At 52.6% G+C, this 24,370-nt stretch overlaps 1 protein-coding gene across 2 annotated transcripts in view; it reads left to right on the top strand.

The window, feature by feature from the left end:
• HS3ST4 (heparan sulfate-glucosamine 3-sulfotransferase 4) overlaps positions 1-23,322 on the top strand; it is a 366,199-nt gene extending 342,877 nt beyond the window's left edge. Inside the window, exons 2-3 of one of the 2 annotated variants that reach the window (XM_060172281.1) lie at positions 8,662-8,736; positions 22,857-23,322. In XM_060172281.1, coding sequence (XP_060028264.1) covers positions 8,662-8,736; positions 22,857-22,878 — 97 coding nt within the window. In that variant the 3' untranslated portion in view covers positions 22,879-23,322. The remainder of the gene's footprint in view (positions 1-8,661; positions 8,737-22,856) is intronic. The other variant, XM_060172283.1, reaches the window with a different exon arrangement.
• The last annotated feature ends 1,048 nt before the right edge of the window (positions 23,323-24,370 follow it).

Raw genomic sequence — 24,370 nt, 5'->3', positions numbered from 1 at the left:
GAAGTTTTGCTTACAATAGCCGTATAATATAGTTTGAGATCTGGGGGCATGATGCCTCCAGTCCCACAGAACCCACTCTTTGTAAGCCTCACACATACCTGAGTGGTTTTAATTCTCCTTGCTGATCTTCCGAGGAAGAAATTTGGCGTTGGGATGTTTTGTCCAAAAATTACCTGTATGTTCTTCTGTAGGACTTTGCTCTCCCGTCTTTAATTCCTTTCGTTTACATTTCTGGTTCTGCATTGGCACAGTAATACTAATGCTGTAAGTTCTAGTTGGCCTGCTTGGGTGCTGGTAAGGAAATTGGTAAAAATGGGTGGACAGGTCCGTCTCTTAACCAGCTGTAACTTGCAGAAAGGGAGAGGGAGAGAGGCGGGGAGATAACAAGCAGCCCAGGAACACAGGAGGGCCCTCAGCTCTCCACGCAAAGTCTCCAGTCTCTAAACTGAGAATGGTGATGCTCTATGCAGCTAGGACCCTGTCAGGTGCTAACAGCAGGACAATCCACAGGGTTGACATGGTAAAAATAACGACGGCGTAACCCCAGACACACGCACGCACGCACGCACGCACGCACGCAGATTGAGCTAACCTTGCTTCATCTAAGAGTGCACGAGTGGTTTGGCAGAGGGACCCTGGAAGGTTTAGAAGTGAACTTAATATCCGAACACTGGAGACAGAGTTATCGGTTGGAGGCCAGGGAAACAGAGACTTGGAGTTTTGACAGTTATCCAACTGGAGTTGAAATAAATTAGGACCCTCTGATTCGCTGAGCAGGTACAAAACCTCTCTTCACACAGAGCTGCCAGTCCCTGAACTGGGCGTCGTGAGACGTTCTGTGTTTCTATCATGGCTGAAGAACACAACATGGTACAAGTAGTAGGAGCTGTTTCTTGTTGGAGTGGCAGGCAGGGTAGAGTTTCTTCTCTCTCTGTGACAGGTGTCTGTCTGGACACCACACCCACCCCTCGCCCAGGCCCTCTTCACCATAGTGCACTGGGCATCTGATGCCCTCTCCCCAAGTCCAGAATCCTTTGCACTTATCTCCCTTCTCTCTCCTTGCCTATAAGTGAGCTCACCCTCTGTCCGTCCTTCTCCTTCTGGCTTACCTCACTTAACATAATTCCTTCAAGTCCCATCCGAAATACGGAAAAGGAGATTTTATCACTTCTTCTGGCTGAGCAGTACTCCATGGTGTATATACACCGCAACTTGCTCAGCCACTCATCTGTTGTTGGACATCTGAGTTGCTTCCAGTTTTGTGCTATTACAAACTGTGCTGCTATGAACACAGGTCTCTTCGGCTAGGTATGTTGTGTCTTTTGGCTAAGTCCCTGGGGGGAGAGCTGCCGGGTCATAGGTCACATCCATTCCTGGTGTTCTCAGGGGTCTGCGGACTGTTTCCCACAGGGGCCGAGCCGTTTGCATTCCCACTAGCAGCATCAAAGTGTCGTTCTTACCCACACCATCACATTGTGCTGTAATTTAGAACAAACCTCTGACGTGGCCCAAAGCCTACAAACGGAGCTTATCTGTTGGTGGCGGTGGGCCCTGTGTATCTGGTGAGAGGGGATTGACTGTTCTAGGCTGGCAGTGTGCAGAAGGAGTGGGCTTTGAGGGGATTAAAATCATTTTTCAGCACTAAGTGTCAGCTATCTGAGCCAAGGCATCAAGTCCTGAATGTAGATTCCCAGACCAGAAAGATGATAAGACATTAAATCTGTGTAAATTCAACTATTAATTTGTGTTTGAACAAATCCAACAAGAGATTTGACTTGGGGGCTTACAGACAAATAGATTCGGTTGGGGGGTGCAGATGTGCTCCTTAACCAAGAGGCTGTGTCCCCCTGGAAAATTCCAGGACCCGGTCACTCTCTTAACAGGTCACAGCTGAGAGCCCAAGCAATTATGCCAGAATGTGTTAATAACAAAACAGGGAAAGGACCGTGTTTGCCTTGTGTGAGGATCAAGGCAGCTGTTGGGACTGACTGAAAAAAAAAAAAAATAAACAAGATAAAGAAACAGGAGGCCTTCCCAGGAACCACTCAGCCCTGACATTTTCTTAGGCCCCTGTGTGGGCGACCAGGACTGTGGGTGCTGCCACCAGCTTGTCACCAAGTGCCTGCAGCCGGCAGGAGGCTTTGCAGAGGCTGCCCTGAGCAGGCGGCCAGGAAGCCCCAGACATAATAGCCGCATGTCAAACGACAGCTGCGACTGAAAGAATAAACGTAATAATTTGGACTTAACAGCAGTCACTGGGGGGGGGGGGGGGAGGCTTTGGCAGCATGCAGATTCAGGGACTTCTCAAATGTCTCCTTTGAAAAATGAAGAGCTCTTTTTGTAGCTGACAGGCAGGGAGAGTGCCGGCTGCCAGCATTCCTGAACAGGCAAAGACTCAAGCCCAGGAGAGAGGGGAAGTTGTGTCTGGCACCCAGTGCACTGGAGCGGGGAGGGCTGCAGTGTCTCTCTCTTGGTCTTTGTGACTCTGTTCATTTAAAGAAAGTTGATTCAGGACAGTGAAGCCCTGGTAATAACAAAAGGGACAATTCAAGTCCTTCTTCCTTTCTTAGGAAGCCTGGAGTACTCAGAGCACTGCTCATCTCTGACACAGGACGGGCGGGGAGCAAGAAAAAAGACCCAGACTGGTCACTGATGTCCAGTGCTGCCTGGCCCCTTGCTGTGTGCCCACCTATGGAATGAATGAACACGCTGATAATGAGCAGAAACCCATGGTGAAGCAGCAGCTCAAATTTCAGGGGCCCAAGTTGGGTGGGGTCTGTGTGAGGAGAGCCAGTAGCCAATGTTGTCATGGGCCAGGAACTTTTTCTTCTCTTTGTCTTCTTTTTTTTTCTCTTCTGCCAAGAGCCATTAAGATATTTTTCTTAATTTTTTTATTTATAAAATGGAAATATAGACAAGACCATAGGATAAGAGGGGTACAATTCCCACCTCCAGAACTCAGTATACCGTCCCCTCCCTTGAAAGCTTTCCTATTCTTTATCCTTCTGGGAGTATGGACCCAGGGTCATTATAGGCTGCAAGAAGGTGGAAGGTCTAGCTTCTGTAATTGCTTCTCCACTCAACATGGGCGTTGGCAGGTCGATCCATGCTCTCAGCCTGTCTCTCTTTCCCTAGTGGGGGAGGTGGGACTCCAGGACACATTGGTGGAGTCGTCTGCCCAGGGAAGTCAGGTTGGCATCATGGTAGCATCTGGAACCTTGTGGCTGAAAAAGAGTTAAAGATATAAAGCAGAACAAATTATTGACTAATCATGAACCTAAAGGCTAGAATACTGCAGATGAAGATTTGGGGTCTCAGTTTTGGAAAAAAGCTAGCAGGTATATTTTAGGGATATTCTAAATGGCCCATGACTTTCACTAGTTCCTGCCTGAGCCTGACAGCTAACATGCAGGTGGGCCCAAGTTATTGTTTGGGGAGATGGCGTCAGAGTTGGAAAAAGGACAAGACAGCTGGATCAGGGGATAGAGTAGCTCCCAAATACAGGGAAAGTGTATAAATATTGTTAGCTGTAAACCCCATCGTTTAAGATCTTCCTAACATCATTTGCTGGCCATGCAAAAAGCCCTTCGATTTCTTGGGTCTGGGGTCCTCCCTGAGGTTTTCTGGCAGGGCCAGATCACATGGCTGTGGGGGCTGTATGCGGCCCGTGGCTCAGACTCTCTGTGCCCCTCCCTGCTATGCCAGGAAGGCAGCCACGTGGGGGTCCCAGGGAAGAGGGTCTTACCCACCAAGGTGCACAGTCACCCTCCAGGCTAAGCTTGCTTGGCATCTGCCTCACTGGTGTCCATGAACACAGGGAGGACAGGTGAAGGCTGGGCATCCAACCTTGCGTTTCCAGGTGATTCCCTGGTTCTGCATCAAGGTCACTGGGAATGTGCCATCTAAGGTTCTGAAATTCAACAGCCTCCTCAGGCCACACATGTTGGCATTGGTGTTGAAGAGGCGCTGGGCTTCTTAGAGGATTCTTTTTTTATTATTATCTTTATTTATAGGATAAAGACAGTCGGAAATACAGAGGGAGGGGAAAGCTTCGCAAGTGGTGAAGCAGGGCTGCAGGTGTCTCTCTGTTTCACTTCCTCTCTATCTCCCCCTTCCCTCTCAGTTTCTGGCTGTCTCTATCCAATAAATAAAGATAATAAAGCAAAAATACAGAGGGAAGGGGAGGGATAGAGAGGGTGAGAAACAGAGAGACACTTGCAGCCCTGCTTCACTTTTGAAGCTTTCCCCCCTGCAGGTGAGGACTGGGGGCCCCAACCTGGGTCCTTGTGCATCATAACACATGCGCTCAACCAGGTGCGCCACCACCCGGCCCCTTTAGAGGATTCTCGATACCAAATCCAGTCAACAGACACTCCTGGAGAGAGATACTTGGTGGAGCCAGCTACTGTGCTAGGCACTGAGGAATCAGGCCTGGGTCAGGGCTGTCAGAGCTGGGGAGGAGCTCTGAAGAGGGCTGTGTGGGAAGGTTTGAGGGAAGGTCTAAGATGGCAGGGTTTAGCTCCACGGTGTGCACACCCTCCCAAAGATAACTGCCGTTGTTCTCACAGAGTCTCAGAGACAGCTGTTTGACTTTTTTCTTTTTCTTTGCAAGTCCACGTGTCTCACTTCTCCAGATTGCACACACGTGTGCGACCCTCTGCTTGTTGTCTTAAACCTATTTCCCTGAGCATTTTCACCTCCGGCTCCATCCATTTCATCCCAAAGGATACAATGTCAGCTTTCTGGATTGCAGATTGATTCTAAAGAGTATACATCCCGTAACTTATTATCCAGTCATCTGTCGCTGGCCATCTAGGCTGCTTCCACTCTTTGGCCACTGAGAAAAAAAAAAAGCAGCTATGAACAGAGGCCCACATTCCCTTCTAATTCGTGTTTGCGTGTCCTTTAGAGAAATGCCAAGAGTGACATTGCTAGGTCATTAAATAATTCCGGTTTTGTGTGTTTAAGGACTCTCCCTACCATGTGGCGTGAACCTGGGCAGATTACCTAGCCTCCCGCTCTTTGTGACTCGCTGTAGTAGAGACTGGGGAAGCTCAGGTCAGGTGTGGCGTGGGGAACACTCCCCAACCCCTGCTTCTCGGCCCTGCCGTGCCCCGTTCCCAGGCCTTCCAGTCTGGCCTCTCTGATGTTCCTGTTGACTCCCTCTCTCACTCTGCATGCCGGAGACCATCTGGGGAGAGCTCAGGCTGGGGATTTGAGCTGAAGGGATGACACGCTCGAAGGCTCCCCTCTTCCCTGCGACTCTGTAATTGGGAGCCAATTAGTTAGGCGCCTCTTGGCAACCTCCATCTCTGACACCGTTATCAGAAATGCTCCCTCAGGTGGTGGTGCTGAGGCAGGGGGGCTGCTGACTGAGCAGCTGCTGTACCGCCGGCCCTGTGAGGAGAGCCCAGCTGCAGCAGCACTGTGCAGGCTCAGTGAAAGAATCAAGAAGGGCCTGGTTGGTGACGCCCCTGGTTGAGCACACATGTCACAATGCGCAAGGATCCGGATTCGAGCCCCCGGTCCCCACCTGAGGGAAAGCTTTACAAGTGGTGAAGCAGGTCTGCAGGTGTCTGTCTCCCCCAACATCCTCTCAATTCCTGGCTGTCACTATCCCATAAAGATGACAAAAAATAATTTTAAATTTTTTTTTAAAAATCAGGAAGAACCCTACCATTTCTTGGACGTGATTCCTATCACACATTGTGCTGCTGCTTGAATGATCTTGGTCCTCGTGGAAAATGTATTTATCAGCTCCGGTTCTCACATCAGAGCATAAAGGCTGAGAGGAGCTTATGAAACTTGTCTAGGGTCAGCTATCTCTGAGTCCAGTGCTTTCAACCAAAAGGCCTTGCTCCTTAGGGGGCGGGGGCTGATGGGTAGGAAGAGGGTTTATTCCAGCTGAAGCTGAAAGTTTATTCTCTTTGCCCTTGGTTTTCTGGAGTAGGCAGGGGAAGACTCTTCCTGCACTCTATTTAAAATGGCAGTTTTGAGTTCACGTCCCAGAAACTTCCATCCCCGCCCAGAAATCCATGCAAATTCACTAAAGGATCTGAGGTTACTATATACCATCAACTAACCATAAAGACATTTATTAAAATTCACAAGGTGACACCGAGGCTGCTGATGTCCCATTCAAACCCTCCACCTCCCTCTTTTCCCCCCAGCCTGAGGCAGACTTCACGGGCCTGTTTAAAGACGAATAACCACGCTGACAGTGATTTCTGGACAAAGAGAGGAGGAAGCCAATACACATCTATGGGTGGTGAGGTGTGGTTGGGGTCTCCGTGGTTGCCAGAGATGTCCAGCCACAGTAACAGCTGCACCTTTGCAAGAATATGCACCCCGCAGAGAGAGTCTCAGAGGGGCGGGACTCCAGCGGAGCTGGGGAGTTCTGAGGGTGGCCCACTCGGCAAGACCACGCAGGCTTCTCAGCACTGGCATGGAGGTGAGTGACTGATGCCCACCCCACCCCCAAGTGGACAGAACATCCCCGTGGTCAGCTGCTCTATTCTGTGCGGTATGAAGCACGTCTCTTCTGACTTGGTGATTTCTCAAGGTGACGCGGAGCGGGCTCACACAGCACTGCCTTTTGTCGGCCTGCAAAGGGATGAAAAGGGAGAGTGTACCTAGCACACAGCACCCGGCAGTGGGCAGTGGGGAAGGGCAGCCTCCTGAGCACTGACTCTGGGTGGCGGGTGTCCACCCGGGCTCAAGCCGGAGTGCCCCTGGTTCCATCTCCACACTTTCTGTGGGCAGTGTGGATCACTTGACCTGGTCGTAGGACAGCTTCTCAGTGCTTGGTGGGTGGCAGTGTCTCCCTGAGTGGGAAAGCAGCAGCAGCTGATCCACTGAAAGGCAAGGTGAGGGAGGGGCTGATCCCTGTGCTGTGGGCGCCTCCCGGTGGCAGGGCTCCCACAGAAGCCCCAAGACACGCCTGCTGACCCTGTGGGTTCTGGGAGGAAGATCCTTGGCTCACCTGTGCCTCCAACCTGACCCATATCTTGAGTGCTGGATCTTAGGTCTCAAGTTCCTCAAAGACTCAGTATCTACATTATTTATTTTTGCCTTCGGGGCCAGGCCATATTTTTCCCATTTTATTGACTAGGACAAAGAGAAATTGGGAGAGGAGGAGACAGTCTCTACTTTCCTTGACTCAGTTCTGGCCAGAGGGGGGGGAAACTAATGCAAAAGGCCCCTTTGACGAGGCAAAGACTGGGCGATGGGCCAGGTATGTTAGCTGGTTGGTTTATTGGTCGTGGAGTGAGAAGTCACTGAGCCTTGCTGAAGGCCCAGGTCCCCCCGGACTGAGTGTCGGGGCTTGTGTGGCTGCGTTAGCGGGCGGCTCACTGGTTCCCACATCTGAGACGAGGAGCCTTGACTCAGACGACAAACTGGCTTGCCCTAGCGGTCCCCATCCTTGGCATGTGAGCCAGTGCAGTCCGTCCGTCCTCCCTTAACGTTGTCAATAGAGATGATGCACAGTGAAAGCATTTCCTTAAACAGTCATCTCGCTCACTGTGGGCCTGGACAATGAGGATTTTCTCGTCAACACATAGGGTCAAAAGACATCATCTGAGCCTGCTGTCTGCCACGTCTCCTCCAGCGAGCAGACAGACAGATGAGGCTTAATCATCCTGAATGAGAGCCCGCCCAGAGGCCTGTGTCTAGTTCCTGCAGGGGCCGCGTGCCTGCTCTGAGCAGCTGGAGCCGTGCAGAACAGCTGCACCTTGGAGGCCCCAGAACCCCTCCAGAGAAGGTGTGAGTGAGGAAGCAGCCTGCGGAAGTCTAGGAGCCAGACCACCTGTGCTGTTTTCAGGCTGTGACACTTCTTTAAGCGGGCGGGTGCCAGAGCAGCTGAGAGCAGAGCAGGTGCCCCCACGCTGTGATCTCTGGAGTGGAGCCTGGTGGAGGGGGCGCTGCTGGGCACCAGAGCTGGGGCTGGCTCTGTGGAGAGATCCACCATGCGGGGTGTCACTGCAGAGAGAGCATGAGGAGCAGACAGGAGGACAGCGGAGGGAGTGAGGGACGGGGGCAGAGGCAGCAAGCTTCAAGGGCAGGCGGGTTGGTTGAGATGCACCCACCCCATCAGGTGTGCCTGCTGCTGGCAAAAGGCATTGCCTGAGGTCAGCTGTTGTGTCCCCCTGAACGAGCTTGGAGCACTGCTTCAAGGAGCAAGGCAGTGCATCCTGGGGACAGGCGCTCTATCTCTCTCTGCTCTTACCACCCCACCCCTCCGCCTTCAATTTGCCCGTGCCAAGCCTACAAAACCACAGCCAAGGACAGGAGAACCCTGAGTCATGGGAGGGGTGGCATGACCCTAGGTAGAGCCAGCAAACCCTCCACCTGCTGGGCTCTGCGGTGGGAACAAGGTCTCAGTGACTGATCCGGTCTGAAGCCAGCCCAGAAGGTAGCTAGAGGTGCATCTGGCTTGAGTATCACCCAGAGTGCTTCTCGGATTAGGTGGTCTGTGAGGTCTCAGCCACACTGAAACTTGAGAACCAGAAAGCCAGATGACAGGGAGGAGGAGCCCGTGTACAGACACCAGGCTGCCTTCCAGAAAAGTGGCCGGGCAGCTACAAAGCCGTTTTGTTCCTGGTAATGGTCGCATTGATCTGCGGTACTATTAAGCCCTCTGTCTTTAATACGTGTTATCAGGTGCTCCGGGAAGTGGATAGTCACCAGATACATTGTGAGCACCGGGCATAGTCACTGGAGCGTCATAGATACCTGGTGAGTGTCTGCTGAGTGGGTTGGGTCAGGTCCGAGCACGCATGCGCGCACACACACACACAGGAGCTGGACTTGCCCCACGTGGTCTTGTTACTATGGCCTGTCTTCATGCCCTTGGTGCCAGTTTCCAGGGACCTTACACATGCCCAGATAACCAGCCCTTCCCCGCTCGGTTGACGGCGATTCCTGTGCGAAGGGGAAGCAGGGCACTACTGTTACACTGACGAGGTCACAGAGGGCTGGCCGGAGAGGTAGCTCAGTGGGTAGGGCAGTGGCCTTGTCATATGCGAGGCCCACTAGGTTCAAGCCCAGACTGCACATGGGAATCCCGGTGCCATGCTCTCTCTCTCTCTCTCTCCAAGAGAAGAACCTGAGAGCAGTGATGTTAAGCATTCCTGCAGGCCCGGCTCCGTTCCCAAGGGCCAGCAGCTCCTGACATTAGCTCTGCGTATCAGAAGCAGACGGGGGGGGGAGGGAGGAAGGCACCACATGGGGGCTGGCCGTGTGCCGAGAACTTTCCCCGTAGGGAGATAACACCAAGGACTCTGGGTGGAAGTGGGATTCAAGGAGTAAAGTTTTAGGAAGACACCAGTGTGGACAGCCTCACTCCCAAAAGGCATGTAGTATTTTAAACCAAAGCTAAACCCAGAACATTTGAAAAAGCACTGCTTGGGCCTGTCTGTCTGTCTGTCATGGCCGTGTGCTGCTCCAGATGTGGGCACAGACAGGTCTGACGTCCATGGGGGGTTGTGGTATGGGGTGATGGTGCTATAAGGGGGTGTTTTTGACCTTTACAAGAGAGAAAACCAGAGACTCAGTCTGGCACATGTGATGGCAGGGATTGAACATGGGACCTCAGGCTCAACCCCATATCCCTGTACCAGCTCCCAGGCCCCTAAAGGAGAGTCTGGGGGTGGGGGGCTGGTATGAGGCTTGGAATGGGGTCTGTACATACTAGCTGGTGGCCCTGGTGATTACTGGCGTTCTGGGCAAACGCTAGAAGAAGACTGGCGTTCTGAGACCTCCTTGAGGGGCCAGAGCAGGGTGGACAAGGGCAACAGCGTTCTAGGACTGCGGAGGCCCTGGGGGTCTGTGTCCAGGACCCTGCTCTGGGGGGGAGGGCGGCACACACCTCCACAGAGCAGCACCCACTCCAACAGCTTGGGCGTTCCTTCAGCATGTGGGTTTGACTGGAAAGAAACCTGAGGGTATCGTCAAGACCTGCCACAGCTAAGCAATGTGACAGTCACTGCCCCAAGTCCGGGTCCCTTGTTCTACTGTGTTAGCAAGGCTCTCCTGGGAGATACCGTCTGTCTGTCCATCTACCTATCTATGGAGAAGGGGATAAGGAGAGAGACAGAAAGATCAGAGGAGCTACTTATGCCAATACCAAGCCTAGAAAGTTCTAGGACCGGGGGCCGGTGCACCGGGTTAAGCTCACGTAGTTTGAAGCACAAGGATCCCGGTTCGAGCCCCAACTCCCCACCTGTGGGGGGGGGGGGCTGGCGAGAGAATGGCATGAGGACCTAGGGGCTCACTGAGCAGAGCAGAGTATCAAGCTTGATGCTCTGAGCTAGTCTGCTAGGACTGCTGTGCCTACAACATGAGAAGTGGCTTCCCAGGGACAGAGAAGGTGGGAACGGCTGGGGGTTGTTGGGGTGGGCAGAGGCTGGGGAGAAACTGCTGGGAGACAACCCCCCCTCCCCAGAAGAGCTAGGAATCACCTCTAAGGGAAGCAGGGAACAGTGACTTCAAGCCTGACGGGGGCTCCCCCATAGAGAGGACATGCTGTAAGGACCCGGGCTCAAGACCTCACCCCACCTGCAGGGAGTGGAGCTTCAGGAGTGGTGAAAGCAGGACTGCGGCTAGCTCTCTCCTTCTCTAGCTCCCTGTCTCGCTCCAAAAAGATAAATACGCACAGAGAGTCTGGACTGGAGAGACCTGACCTTTGACAACAAACTCCGTCACTCTGCGCGAGGGTGGAGAACAGAACGAGTCCCCAGGTCTGATCCCTTGATGCTCCAGGGCTCCCAGAGGTGAGCCTAGGCCGGCAGGTGCCTCCAGATGTTTGATCTTTCCTGACCAGTCAAATGCCTAGTCCACATCTGGAAGCAAGATGTCCTCCTCTCCCTCCCCCCCCCCCAGTCAGTGTTGCCTAAGTCCTGCCCCACAAGGGGCATCCAGGGGGGAGGGGGAGAGCAAAGGGGCAGGGCGGGAGGGAGGGAAGGCGAACTTCCTCTGGGTCCTCTGAGGCCAACATCCACGCAAGGCCAGGGCTCCACCCATTGATTTGGGAGTCTCTGGCTGATCTCTGGATCCAGGGATTCTGCTAAGTCCAGGGAGACAGATCGATACGGTGCAGGTCCTAGTTCTCAAAGAGCCCTCAGCTTATCTGGTGCCCCTCTGATAACCCTGGACACTTACTCCAGCAAATGTCTGGCGTTCACATTTACCGAGATCTTATCACGTTGGCAGGCAGCATTCTGAGAGCCTCTGCAGACTGAACTCATTTGACCCTGGCAACAATCTTGTGGTTCCGGGGGGGACAAGTTTTATCTTTTATTGATTTTTTAAAATAAATTATTTATTGGATAGAGACAGAGGAGTCGGTGGGGGGGAGATAGAAAGGGAGACGCCTTCAGCACGGCTTGTGATGTGTCCCCTCTGCGAGTGGGAACTGAGGTTTTGAACTTGGGTCCCTGCACATTGCTGCATGAATGCTCCATCAAGTGCTCCACTGCCCCCCCACCCCTTCACTAATGGGGAAACTGAGGCCCCTGGGCCTGTTCCTCTCTGTCCTGCAGACAAAAGGGAGGGAGGTCCCCAGCGACTGAAACTGTTACGTCTGCTGTGTGCTGGGCCATTTCTGCCAGGAGTCCTGAATTCCCAATCCTAGATAACAAGTTCAGTGGCTGCTCTCATTTCCGAGAGAGAGAGAGAGAGAGAGAGAGAGGAAGACTCAGAGTGACCAGGCCCAGGCTACTGGCTCTGTCTGCACAGCACAGGGAGTGACTGAGCTCAGCCCAGCAGAGATGCCAGTGGAAGCAGGCCTGCAGAGAGCCTCCGAGAGCCCTCCCCTCCCCTTCTCTTCCGCACCCCATCACATATTCACTGCTCTGGCGTTTGGTGGTGCCTGCAAGTCCTGTGCGCCACCACTGAGTGACTTCCCAAGCCTGACTCAACTTTTTTTTTTTTGGTGAGACTTTTGATGTGTTTCTCAGACATCATGTGAGACTGTTGTAGAGACACTGGGGTAAAAAGCCTGGAGGGTACCAGAGAGAGCATTCCTCCTGAGTAGGGCATATGCCCTGTGTTTAGCCCACACCTGAACCCTGGTACCACATGAGAAATACCACAGCACCGGGGGAAGCTCCAGTGATTTCTCCCTCTCTCTCTGTGGGGCTCGGTGCCTGCACTATGAATACACTGCTCCTGGAGGCCATTTTTCCCACTTGGTGGCCTTTGTTATTGCTGTTGTTAGATAGGGCAGACAGAAATGGAGAGTGGAAAGGAAGACACAGGGGGACAGAAAGACAGACACCTGCAGACCTGCTTGTGAAGTGAACCTCCTGCAGGTGGGGAGCCGGAGGCTCGAACCAGGATCCTTACGCTGGTCCTTGCGCTACCGCCTGCCTCCTCCCTTCTCTGTTTTTGAGGCCATCAGGCCTTGGTCTTCCTGCCATATCTCCGTCTCACTTGCCATGATCCCTTCGGCCTCCATCTGAGCTGTGACAAGAGAGATCTTCTCGCTCCTTACAGTGGGGTGACATGTCCAGGGGTCAGTCACAGCTTCCTCACCCGTTCGTATAAAAACACTCAGCTGTGCGGGCAGACAGGCCAACGGCACTTGCCCCAGTCCCCTTCCGGCCCGCGGGCCAGGTTCTCACGATCCCCCAGGCTCTCACTTCTTTATTTACTAGAAACAGCCAGAAATCCAGAGGGAATGGAGAGACAGAGGCCTACAGTACTGTTTCAGCACTTGAAAAGCTTTCCCCCTGCAGTGGGGACTGGGGGCTTGAACCCGGGTCCCTGAATACTGACTGTAATGCATGCTTAACCAGGTGCACCACCACTTGGCCCCCATTCTTACTTCTTTTTAAAAGATGTATTTATATGCGAGAGCCGGGGATCAGACTCGGGACCTGACGCTTCACAGTCCAGCCACCCTTTGGCCACTGTGCCAACTTCTGGGGCCGCCGTCTTATTCCTTCTTAAGACCGATGTTTATGCCCAGAACAGTCTTGGAAATTTGATGGGTGGAATGTCACAGCCTCTAGCAGTTGGGCTTCTAAACTACTCTACATGGATCAAACATTTCCTTTCTCTTGCCCTGTCCCCTGCAACTCCCATGACTTTATGTTAGTCAAGAGTGAACTGGCAGAGTGGCGGGATAACCGGTCCCAACCGAGACAGTGGCTGGATTGCCTGGAAAGAGCTAAGCAAACATTTTTTCCCTTCCCCCTTTTCCTCAAGAAAGAACACGAGCAATGGGCTCACACCCAGTGCACAAGTCCCCTGCCACTCGGCAAGGCAGGGTGATTACTGGGTGGGCACAATGTGTGTGTGCTGTACCTCCAGTTCTTGGATGGGGTGACCAGTCTCACACTGCCCAGGGGACAACTAGCTCACAGAACGGACTTTCACTTCACTTGGTTCATCACCACACAAGCAGCGGAAAGAGAAGAGGTGGGAGTCGGGTGGTAGCGTAGCGGGTTAAGTGCACGTGGGTTAAGGACTGGTGTAGGGTTCCTGGTTCGGTTCGAGCCCCCTGCTCCCTACCTGCAGGGGAGTCGCTTCACAGGCAGTGAAGCAGGTCTGCAGGTGTCTGTCTTTCTCTCCCCCTCTCTGTCTTCTCCTCTCTCCATTTCTCTCTGTCCTATCCAGCAACGACTTCAATAACAACAACAATAAAAAAGCAAGGGCAACAAAAGGGAAAATAAGTAAAATATATAAAAAAAACAAAGAGAAATGGTGGCGGTGCTGACAACAGGACCCCCAGAGGCTTTCCCGCACAGTGACACAGGGAATTCACAGGAACTCAGAGTCTGCAGGATGGATGGTGGATGCCCCAGCAGGGAGGAAGCAGCAGACCTAGGGGTCCTGGGTGAGGAGGGTGGCGAGTTCCTGCTTGATGACAAAACCCTCGCTGGGATGGAGCCACGCGACCTTGCAGAGACCATGTCTAGATTTTGTTGCTCGACTGACCTCACCACCCTCTGACCCCTGTCAGTATCTGCACTTCCAGAATGCTGGCAGGGAGGTGTGCTTAGGTCTGGCATGTGGCTTTCCACTCCCAAAGAAACACACCCCATTTGGAGAACTGTGTGTGTGTGTGTGTGTGGGGGGGGCTCCCCTAATGTCCTCAGGTATACAATCCCCAGCTTTCTTTCTTTCTTCTTTTTGTCTCCAGGGTTATGGCTGGGGCTTGGTGCCTGCACTACAAATCCACTGCTCCTGGAGGCCATTTTTCCCATTTTGTTGCCCTTGTTGAATAGGACAGAGAGGGAGAGAAAGATAAGACACCTGTAGACCTGCTTTACCGCCTGTGAAGTGACAACTCCCCCCCCCACCGCAGGTGGAGAGTTGGGAACTTGAACCAAGAACCTTATGCTGGTCCTTGCGCTTAGTGCCACCCAAACAGATTTCTAGAGGAGGCAATACAGCATAAAGTGGGGGCTGCGGTACACTGGATTAAGTGCTCACAGTGCAGGGATCCCAGCTTGAGCCCCCAGCTCCCCACTTGCAGTGGGGTCGCTTCACAAGTGGTGAAACAGGTCTGTGGGTGTCTCTCTGTCTCTCAATTCCTCTGTGTCCTATTCAATAAAATGGAAAAAAAATAATCCTCTAGGAGCAGTGGATTCCTAGTGCTGGCACTGGGCCCCAGTGATAACCCTGAAGGCAAATATATATATATATATATATATATATATATATGTATATATGTATATATTGCATAAAGAAGGGGTGACAGGCAGTCATGAAAAGCATCTATGCTGGCTCGTTGGTTGTGAAATGAGAAAAATAAATGAGTTCGCACAGTAAAAAGCCTTTATCTGTCTGTCCATTCATCCAGCCTCCACTTAGACACAATGATAGAAGCATAAAACCTTCCCAGGAAAGGTAATCCAGAGTCCTCAGAAAGGTGGAAGAATCCTTAACGTCTGTCACTAACCTAATGTTTCATTTCACTTCTCTGTTCCAACTCCTTCACTCACTCTGTTTATGAGTGTGGGGAGGCCCATGGAGACGCTGAGGGCAAGATCTGGAGGGGGAGAAGGCTAACGACCCCCAAGGACAGGCAGCGACAAACGTGTTTGGACCCTGGGCACTGCGTTGAGAAGGAAAGTGAGGAGGTTGTACAAGGAGTGGGGGGGGGGGGCAATGTGAAGCTGGTTACTTGCAATAGGCCAGCGCAGATGACATCCGGGTGTCTGACTGTGGTAACTGGGCCTGAGGAGGAGGCCTGCCACGCCCATCCCATCCCTCACCTCCTGCCTGTAGTCCTGGCTGGAGTAGGGAGCCCCATCTGCAAAGTGGAGGTGATAATAGCTTCCTTCACCACCTCTCTAACTCTCAAGCTGATCACAGGAGATGGTAACAGAAATACTAATGGAGGAGTTAAGAGACTTGCTTCACCGCCAGCCAGGTGGCTGTTCAAGTGAATTTCTCACAGTACTAATGATTAATGTACTAGAGATCCCAGTTCAGAGGGAAGAGGTCTCTGAGGCATGAAAATAACGCAGTGGGACTGATTTTCATAAATCAGGGTGGACAGGTGTCCTCGTTCTTGTCGAACGGCATCATGGGCTGGGAGAAGGCAAATGAGCGCTTTCTGTACATGAGGGCGTTCCTACCCCAGGACCTTTGTACTACCCGCTTGCCCTGCGGAGATCAAGGCTTCCCCCTAGAGAGTCACAAGGCTTGTTTTTTCTGCTTGCTTTCTGTATGTGTCCTCAAGTCGGGAAAGATTATCAAAGCAGATTGTTAGCCTCAAGATAAAGACTGATAAGATAACTCTAGGATCACAACTTCAATCCTCACAAGGGGGTGGGGGCAGAGTATGCTTTCAGTGTGTGTAAGAAAGAAGGGGCAGGGACTCAGGCGGTAGCACAGCGGGTTAAGCGCATATAGTGTGAAGCACAAAGACCAGCATAAGGTTCCCGGTTCGAGCCCCAGCTCCCCAACCGCAGGGGAGTCACTTCACAGGCCGTGAAGCAGGTCTGCAGATGTTAATCTTTCTCTCCCCCCCTCTGTCTTCCCCTCCTCTCTCCATTTCTCTCTGTCCTATCCAACAACAACAATAAAACAATAAGAGCAACAAAAAGGGAATAAATAAATAGGAAGGAAGGAAGGAAGGAAGAAAGAAAGAAAGAACGGACGGACAAATGCCAGGAGACACAAAGGATTCCTATAAACCAAGAAGAGAACAGACCACCCATGATGGGGTAAGATGCAGGTGGTCGGACTGGGAGGAGGCATCAGGCAGTGGTGAGTCAATCAACCTGAAGCAAAACTCAGAGAAGCCCAAGCTAGTGTCTCAGCAAAAGCCCAGCCTCAGGGTTTCCAGCTAGTCCGGCACGCAGGCAGGTGTATACACACACACACACACACACACGCACAACCACCGTCCCCGTCCCAGAGAGTGAGGCCCACAGACCACACACAGCTCAGCTCTGCAGCTGCTGCCCCACGGAGCCGGAGCCGGAGCCGGAGCCCGGGGACGAGAACGCACCTGATAGCCTGGTCCAGGCAGCAGGAGACCCAAACACCCCCACGGTCCATCACCAGAAAGACAACCGACCAAGGAATCTGACTGTCACCTTGCGACGACTGAATAGTGGTGAGACCAGATTAGCCAGCAGGGACGCTGGCAGATTTTATGAAAGCATCGTTTGATGTTTATAAAACGACCAACACTGAGGATAACATGTCAGCAGCAGAATCGGGCGGCAGATCGCACGGACTCCAGGGCGCAGCACCGCACCCTGACCCCAGGCCTCTCGCCGTCCTCTGCCCTCCCGTCTCTGCTGGGTGGGGTCCTCGTGGCTACAGCCGACCAAGGAAGCAGCAGGGACGTGGAGAATCGTTGCTAAGGACACTTTTTTCCCTTTTAGCAAAAAGGAAGAATCAGATTCAGAGTCGAGGAGCGTGTCGGAGGCAAGCTGCACTGCTCTGTGACTGATCCTCTTGGCCAAGAGTCCCAGTTCCCCTCTGCTGTGTCTTTTTTTTTTTTTAATATTTATTTTTTATTCCCTTTTGTTTCACTTGTTTTTCATTGTTGTAGTTTTTTATTGATGTCATTGTTGCTGGATAGGACAGAGAGAAATGGAGAGAGGAGGGGAAGACAGAGAGGGGGAGAGAAAGACACCTGCAGACCTGCTTCACCGCCTGTGAAGCGACTCCCCTGCAGGTGGGGAGCCGAGGGCTCGAACCGGGATCCTTACACCAGTCCTTGAGCTTTGCGCCACATGCGCTTAACCCACTGCGCTACCGCCCGACCCCTCCACTGTTGTCTTCTACCCAGGCCCTTTATGGACTGAATGGCACCTGTCTGCACTGATGGCAGAGGCTCCTTCTGCCAACTGATACACGGCTCTCATTCCATAAACTCCCTCTCGGACACAGCCGGACAAGCTTCGTGAGCTGGGACTATATGGGCACTCCTTAGCTCAAGTTGACAAATTTGTACTTACTAGGTAGAACCTGACAGAAGTCAGTAGGGAAGGGGGAGGCAGGGAGGGAGGGACAGAGAGGCACCTGCAGTCCTGCTTCACTGCTGCTGAACAGAACCCCCCACAGGTGGGGACTGGGGGTTTTTGCTCTACCAGGTGTTCAAATGAAAGGTCACATCTGCCCATCCACTCGGGAAGCAACAGTGGTCTGTGTCTAGCCCTGCTCCATCCTCTGCCGGCAGAGGTGGGTAAGCTGGGCTCTTGTCTGTCAAGGAATTTCTTAGAACCATTTTTTTTTTTTTTTGCCTCCAGGGTTTTCACTGGGGCTCAGTGCCTGTACCAGAAATCCACTACTCCTGGCGGCCAACTTTTTTCCATTTTTGCTGTTGCTGTTGGACAGGACAGAGAGAAACAGACAAAGGGAAGATGGGGGGGGGGTGGAGAAAGACACCTGCAGACCTGCTTCACTGCTTGTGAAGTGACCCCTCCAACACACAGGTGGGGAGCCAGGGGCTCGAACCGGGAGCCTTGCGTGGGTCCCTGTGCTCTGTACTATGTGTGTTTAATTCATTGTGCTGCCGCCAGGCCTTGACCAAGTGCGTCAGAAGCCCCCCACCCCCACCCTGGGGTGTGTGTTTCCCGGGATTGTCGCCTGCCGTCAGAGCTGAGCGCAGTGCCCAACCACAGCACAGATGCCGCTGGTGTCACTGTGCCCAGACTGAGGCAGCAAGTCCTGCAGAAAAACACCCAACCAGCAAGTTCAACTTCTTTCCAGAGATGGGAGTTTCCAGAGACGGACCACGAGGACACAGCTCGACCCTATGCCGAGCACCATCCCCCGGCCCAGCATCCCTGGCCCGCCACGTAACCTCCACGCGGGGCTCTCCGGTGGCCCTCCTTGCCCATGCCGACCCCCGGCCCTTCTGCTCTGCCTTTTCTGATGGGTGATGCGTAGCCCCTTGCACTTGAAGGCATGGCGTAGCTCAGTGCCAGCACCTTCAGCTTCTCACCAGCTGCTGGTTTTTACCACCCACTGAAACCTGACTTCACCTTCTTGGCCTGCCACACGCCTCTCTAGTGGAGTGAGAAAGAGAGAGAGAGAGAAGGTGAAAATGTATATTCAAAGGGACTCCTTCTCATGGATGCCATGCTGACTCAGCCAGTGTCTGTCCTGTACTGAGCTCCTGTGGAGACGTAGTGCCCAGTGAGTGACACACACTTATGCATCATGGAGCTCCGCTCGAGGTGAGGAGGCGGAAGAAATCATGTGAACCAAGAAATTAAATAATCCCACATCGTGACCGGAATGGCAAAGTGTGATGGAGAGAGCGAGCAGAAAGAACATCAGGGAAATGACCGGGGGTGGCCGTTGGTTTTTCATGGGGAAAGCCTGTCTGAGGTGCCTTTTTTTTTCTGCCTCCAGGCTTATCACTGGAGTTTGGTGCCTGCACTATGAATCCACTGCTCCTGGAGGCTATTTTCTCCATTTTGTTGCCCTTGTTGTTTATTGTTGCCATTGCTGTCATCGTTGTTGGATAGGACAGAGAGAGGAGGGGGAAGACTGAGAGGGGGAGAGAAAGACAGACACCTGCAGACCTGCTTCACTGCCCGTGAAGCGACTCCCCTGCAGGTGGGGAGCCGGGGACTCGAACTGGGATCCTTATGCCGGTCCTTGTGCTTTGTGCCACGTGCGCTTAACCCGCTGTGCTACCACCCAACCCCTGAGGTGGCTTCTTAAACATCACAGCATGTGGGCCGGGTGGTGGCATACAAGGACTAGGGTTCAAGTCCCCCAGGCCCCACCTACAGGGGTAAAAGCTTTGTGAGTGGTGAAGCAGGGTGGCAGGTGTCTCTCTGTCCCCCCCTTCCCTCTCGACTTCTGGCTGTCTCTAGCCAATAAAGACACAGCTGCCTTGCCTCTGCCGCCTTCTACCCGGGCCTCTCCACGCTCTCACCGGCCCCCCCCCCCTTGTCTCTTTGTGGGGGCCGCTAATTTGGTCTCAGAGTCCACGTTTCCTTCCTTCTCGTTCTGTGTAGTTTATTCATTTGTTTTGTCTGCCACTTATGACTGAAAGCACATGGTGCCCGTCTTTCTCCAACTGATGTATTTCACGAAGCACCGTAACCCCTGGGTCCACTCAGCAAAGCACTTTGACTTCAAAGGAGAGGGAGGGCGAAACAAACAAGGTCTAGGAAAAATGAGGCGAGTCTTCTCCAAATGGAAGACCTCATTAGAGAGAAGCATTTATGGGATGGGAGGGGGTTCCTCAGAAGAGGTGGGGGAGAGGGAGCAGAAACCACATTCATGGCGGAAAAATGTCCAAGCCTGGGATCTGGTCTGGATGTTCACGTTCAGGAATCAGGGTGCAGACACCAAGCGACCTCACCAACACACAGCAGCACTGGTCAAGGACAAAGAAAAAAATGCCATTCTTTAAAACAGACTGCCCAGTGGCCTGGGCTCTGTCACCGTGGTGAAAGCACTGGTGTGTGTTCCTGAGGTCCCAAGTTCAGTCCTCAGCATCTCATATGTCACAGTGACGCTCTGGTCCCCTCATGCTAACAGATAGAAAACCCTTCAAATAAACCAGACTGTCTGCAAGAAAATAAACGCCCTGGAGGTGATTTGATGCAACGACAACCCTTACAAATCAGAATATAAAAAGGAAGCTGATGGGTAGGAGAAGGGAGTTCATGTGGATGGGTGTGTGTGGGGGGGTGATTTCTGGGTGGGGGAAGTTTTTGATTTTTGACAACCTGGCCCAGTTGTCATTTCTTTGGAGTAGGAGGATAGACAGAGCGAATAAAAGAGAGAGGATAGACAGAGACAGGAAAGAGAGGCCCCACAGCACTGCTCCACAGAGCAACCCAACCCAACTGGGCCTCCTACAGCAAGGCATGTATTCTGCCAGCTGAGCTGGCACCAGCCATGAGTGGAGTGTTGTTTGAACAAGGTCTGAAGAAGATAAAGCCAGTTACGGGAAAAGCAGGAGGAAGAGTGTCTCTCCGCACACGTGCACAGAGACTGAGAGACACAGAAGCCATCGCTAGGCGATCCCTGACCAGTGATCAGTGACCACAATGACAGGACCTTCAACCTTCAGTGCTGTGTGTCTGTCTGTACGTGTGTATCCAGGTGTGTGCCGACTCTCCTCCCTACCTGTCCCTCACACCCCTTCTGTTCCTGGATGGGACTGGCGGGTTGAAACCCTGTTTAGTTTGTCAGACACGCCCCTGTGAAGGCCGGTGGGCACAGGCACACGCACGCACCTATGATCACAGCACTGCAGCTGAGAGAGCTAACGGCAGGGACATGGCGCGGCCAAGGACACATGCCAAGGACAGTGCAGACCACTTCTGCCTCTTTAACGCAGACACTTTGTGAACAAGCCGCTCTTCCTCCCTGGCCTGGTGCAGGAACAAAAAAATCAAAGAGAAGAAAGGGGCTTCTGGACTGCAGGTCCGCTGAGGAGAGGACACGTGTCCTGCCACACTGCAGTCTCAGCTGCTTCAAGGCACTGTGCAAACCTTGTTCTCCACACCTGTCATTCCTGTGGAGGGATGAATGCATCTCTGTCTGACATCTGAGGGGTGGGGCAAACTCAGCGCATCAGGTTAAGCACACATAGCGTGAAGCATAGGGACCTCCGTAAGGATCCCGGTTCAACCCCCCGGCTCCCCACCTGCAGGGGAGTCGCTTCACAGGTGGTGAAACAGGTCTGCAGGTGTCTGTCTTTCCCGTCCCCTCCTCTCTCCAATCCAACAACACTGACATCAATAACAACAACAATAATAATCACCACAACGATAAAACAACAGCAACAAAAGGGGGAAAAATGGCCTCCAGGAGCAGTGGATTTGTACTAGTGCAGGCACCAAGCCCCAGCAATAACCCTAGAGGCAAAAAAAAAAAAAAAAAATCAAATTCAGGGGCCAGTCAGTCCTCACTCAGACTCCGCTAGCCACACCACCGTCCTCCGCTGGGATCAGAATTATAGCCTCCTATAGCTTGAACTCCCACCTGCAGGGAGCCCAGGATTTTTAAAATTGGGTTTGAGGTTTAGCCAAGACCATGAAGGGGACTACCTTGCTTGGGGGTGGGGGCATCCACAAGGGCTAGGGAGCAGCTATGCACCCATGGAGAGAATCTCACGTCAGGGCTGTGCTGACCAGGGTGTCACGGCCCGCCCCAAGCAAAACCCCCCCCCCCCCATACAGTTAACGAACTATTCGAAACCCAGCTGTGGTGTTTTCACACCATATGGTCTATACTGGCGAGAGTGTGGAACTCTGAAACACTGAATCAATCTCTCTCTCTCTCTCTCTCTCTCTCTCTCTCTCTCTCTCACACACACACACACACACACACACACACACACAACTGCAGGGCTGGAGAGCCTTCCCCGAGGAGGCCTGCCCTGCTGATTTCCCCACATTTCTTTTTTAATGAAAGACGAGAGAGAGAGAGAGAGAGACCAGAGCCCTGCTTAGCTCTGGCTGATGGCAGTACTGAGGCTTGAACTTGGGAGGCTGTCGCAGATGAATCTGAATGAGGCTCAAAGTAAATACAAGCATGGAAGTCAGAATGAAGGGGGTATGGGAGACATAGTCTGTGGAGTACTAGTCTGCAGTTAAAAAAATTACTGTGGGTGTTGGGCGGTAGCTCAGTGGGTTAAGAGCAGGTGGCACAAAGTGGAAGGACTGGTGTTAAGGATCCTGGTTCGAGCCCCCCGGCTCCCCACCTGCAGGGGAGTCGCTTCACAGGCGGTGAAGCAGGTCTGCAGGTGTCTGTCTTTCTCTCCCCCTCTCTGTCTTCCCCTCCTCTCTCCATTTCTCTCTGTCCTATCCAATAACAGCAGCAGCAGCAACAACAACAGTGATAAAACAAGGGCAACAAAAGGGGGAAAAAATGGCCTCCAGGAGCAATAGTGCAGGCAGGGAGCCCTAGCAGTAACCTTGGAGACAAAAAGAAAAAAAAAAAAAGAAAAAAGAAAGAGAAGGAAAGAAAGAAACATACTGTGTCCTCTGGGACTTCAATAGATGGGACGAGGAGGCGGTAGGTTCTGCTCCTGAGGAGAAGCCATCAGGCGGTTTTGCCCTAGTGCGGCATCCAGAGAACAAGGGCATACGGACTGGCAGAGGGAAAAAGAAGTCAGCTGGCCTGTCTCTGAGACTCTGGGAGAACCATGCTGGGGGTGGGGGCACAGGACACTGGCATGTGCGGTGTGGAAGCAGACCCCGTCACCGCCTCGTAGACCTGCCTTCATTCCTGTGGAATCTTCCTTGCAGTCCTGTAAGGAGGGGACTCTCATTAACCCTCCTTTTCAGGTGACAAGATAGATTCCAAGTGGGCAAAATAATTCCAGAGAGGTGGTACTGGTAATCAGAACTTTCTTTCTTTCTTCCTTTCTTTTTAAAATCTGATTCTTCCTTGCTTTTTGCCACCAGCTGGGGCTCCAAAGCCTCATAATTCCGCTGCTCCTGGCAGATTAGGCTCACTGTCATCATCATCATCATCATTTTAGACAGCAGGTGAGGAACAGAGAAGAGGAGAGAGAAGGACACAGCACAGCATTGCTGCACTGCCCGTGAAGCTTCCCCCCATCCAGACGCTCCCCTGTGACGGCTGGGGGCTTGAACCCAGGACCTCACACATTATGGCACGTGAGCTCTACTAGGTCAGCATCGCCCCACCCTCAGTCCGAATTTTTAGCTGTTTATTTTTAATTTTTTATTCCCTTTTTTTGCCCCTTGCTGTTTTATTATTGTTTTAGTTATTGTTGTTATTATTGATGTCCTTATTGTTGGATAGGACAGAGAGAAATGGAGAGAGGAGGGGAAGACAGAGAGGGGGAAAGAAAGACAGACACCTGCAGACCTGCTTCACCGCCTGTGAAGCGACTCCCCTGCAGGTGGGGAGCCAGGGGCTCGAACCGGGATCCTTATGCCACTGGTCATTGTGCCATGTGCACTTATCCCGCTGTGCTACCACCTGACTCCCTAGCTATTTATTTTTAAGGCACATGTATTCATGAGAGAGGGAGTAAACTAGAACATAGGTCTGGATTATGCAGTGCCAGGAATCAAACTCAATACCCCCATTTGCATGTCCTGGGGCAGTCCCCCACTGAGTCACCAACACTGCTACCATCCCAAGTTAGGGCTTTCCAACTCCCCAAAACCATGCTCCAGACATATCCTGGAGAATCTGAGTCCACAGAGTGTCTCCAGCTCCACACCCCCACATCCTCAGGCTCAGAGCCACAAGGAGCTCTCTCTGTGAGAATCCACCCAGCAGAAACCTCTGGCCTTATCACAGCCCTTGCCGAGAAAGCTCAGAAACCCAGTCGCAGTTAATTATTGACAAGGCAAGGGAATGAGAGATCAAAAGGGAAACCATTCTTGCTCCACACATGCCAGTTGTAAATAAATGTAATTATGCTGGGGAAGCTGAGGGAGCTTTGTCAGCACTCAGTTTTATTAGCTGAGACATTTATAAGCTTGTCACCACAACAAAGAGGCCTCGTGTCATCTTAAACAGGCTGCTTTGGTGTGGGGGCTCGGGAGGGAAGAGGCTTTAACGGGGCAAGTAGAGGCAGGTGGCCTGGGCCAGCAGCTAGGACAGGTCTCTCCCTCTCCGCCGCTCACTTTGCTCTGGATACTGGGACGATACTCTCTCACTGGATCATAAAGCCCCAGCCTGGCATAGCTTCCACAGGCCTGGTGCCTGGGACCCGGGGGGGCAGTAGCATCTGAGTGAGGCCAGGTCACCTTAAAGCTGAGCAGGGTGGAGAGGAGCATTTGAAGAGACAACCTTGGCACCCTGGCAAGGAAACCAAGAGTCCGGGGTGGGGGGCCTGGTATGGGAGTTACCACTGGCCTTCTGGGCGACCTGGGGGGGGCAAAGACAGAAGGGCATGTCACCTAGTGAAGCAGCCTTGCCCTGGAAGCTTCCCTTCGGG

The sequence above is a fragment of the Erinaceus europaeus genome, chromosome 15 (genome assembly GCF_950295315.1).
Source record: "Erinaceus europaeus chromosome 15, mEriEur2.1, whole genome shotgun sequence".
In the NCBI taxonomy this organism is placed as follows: Eukaryota; Metazoa; Chordata; class Mammalia; order Eulipotyphla; family Erinaceidae; genus Erinaceus; species Erinaceus europaeus.
This window is presented reverse-complemented; position numbering and strand designations above follow the sequence as displayed.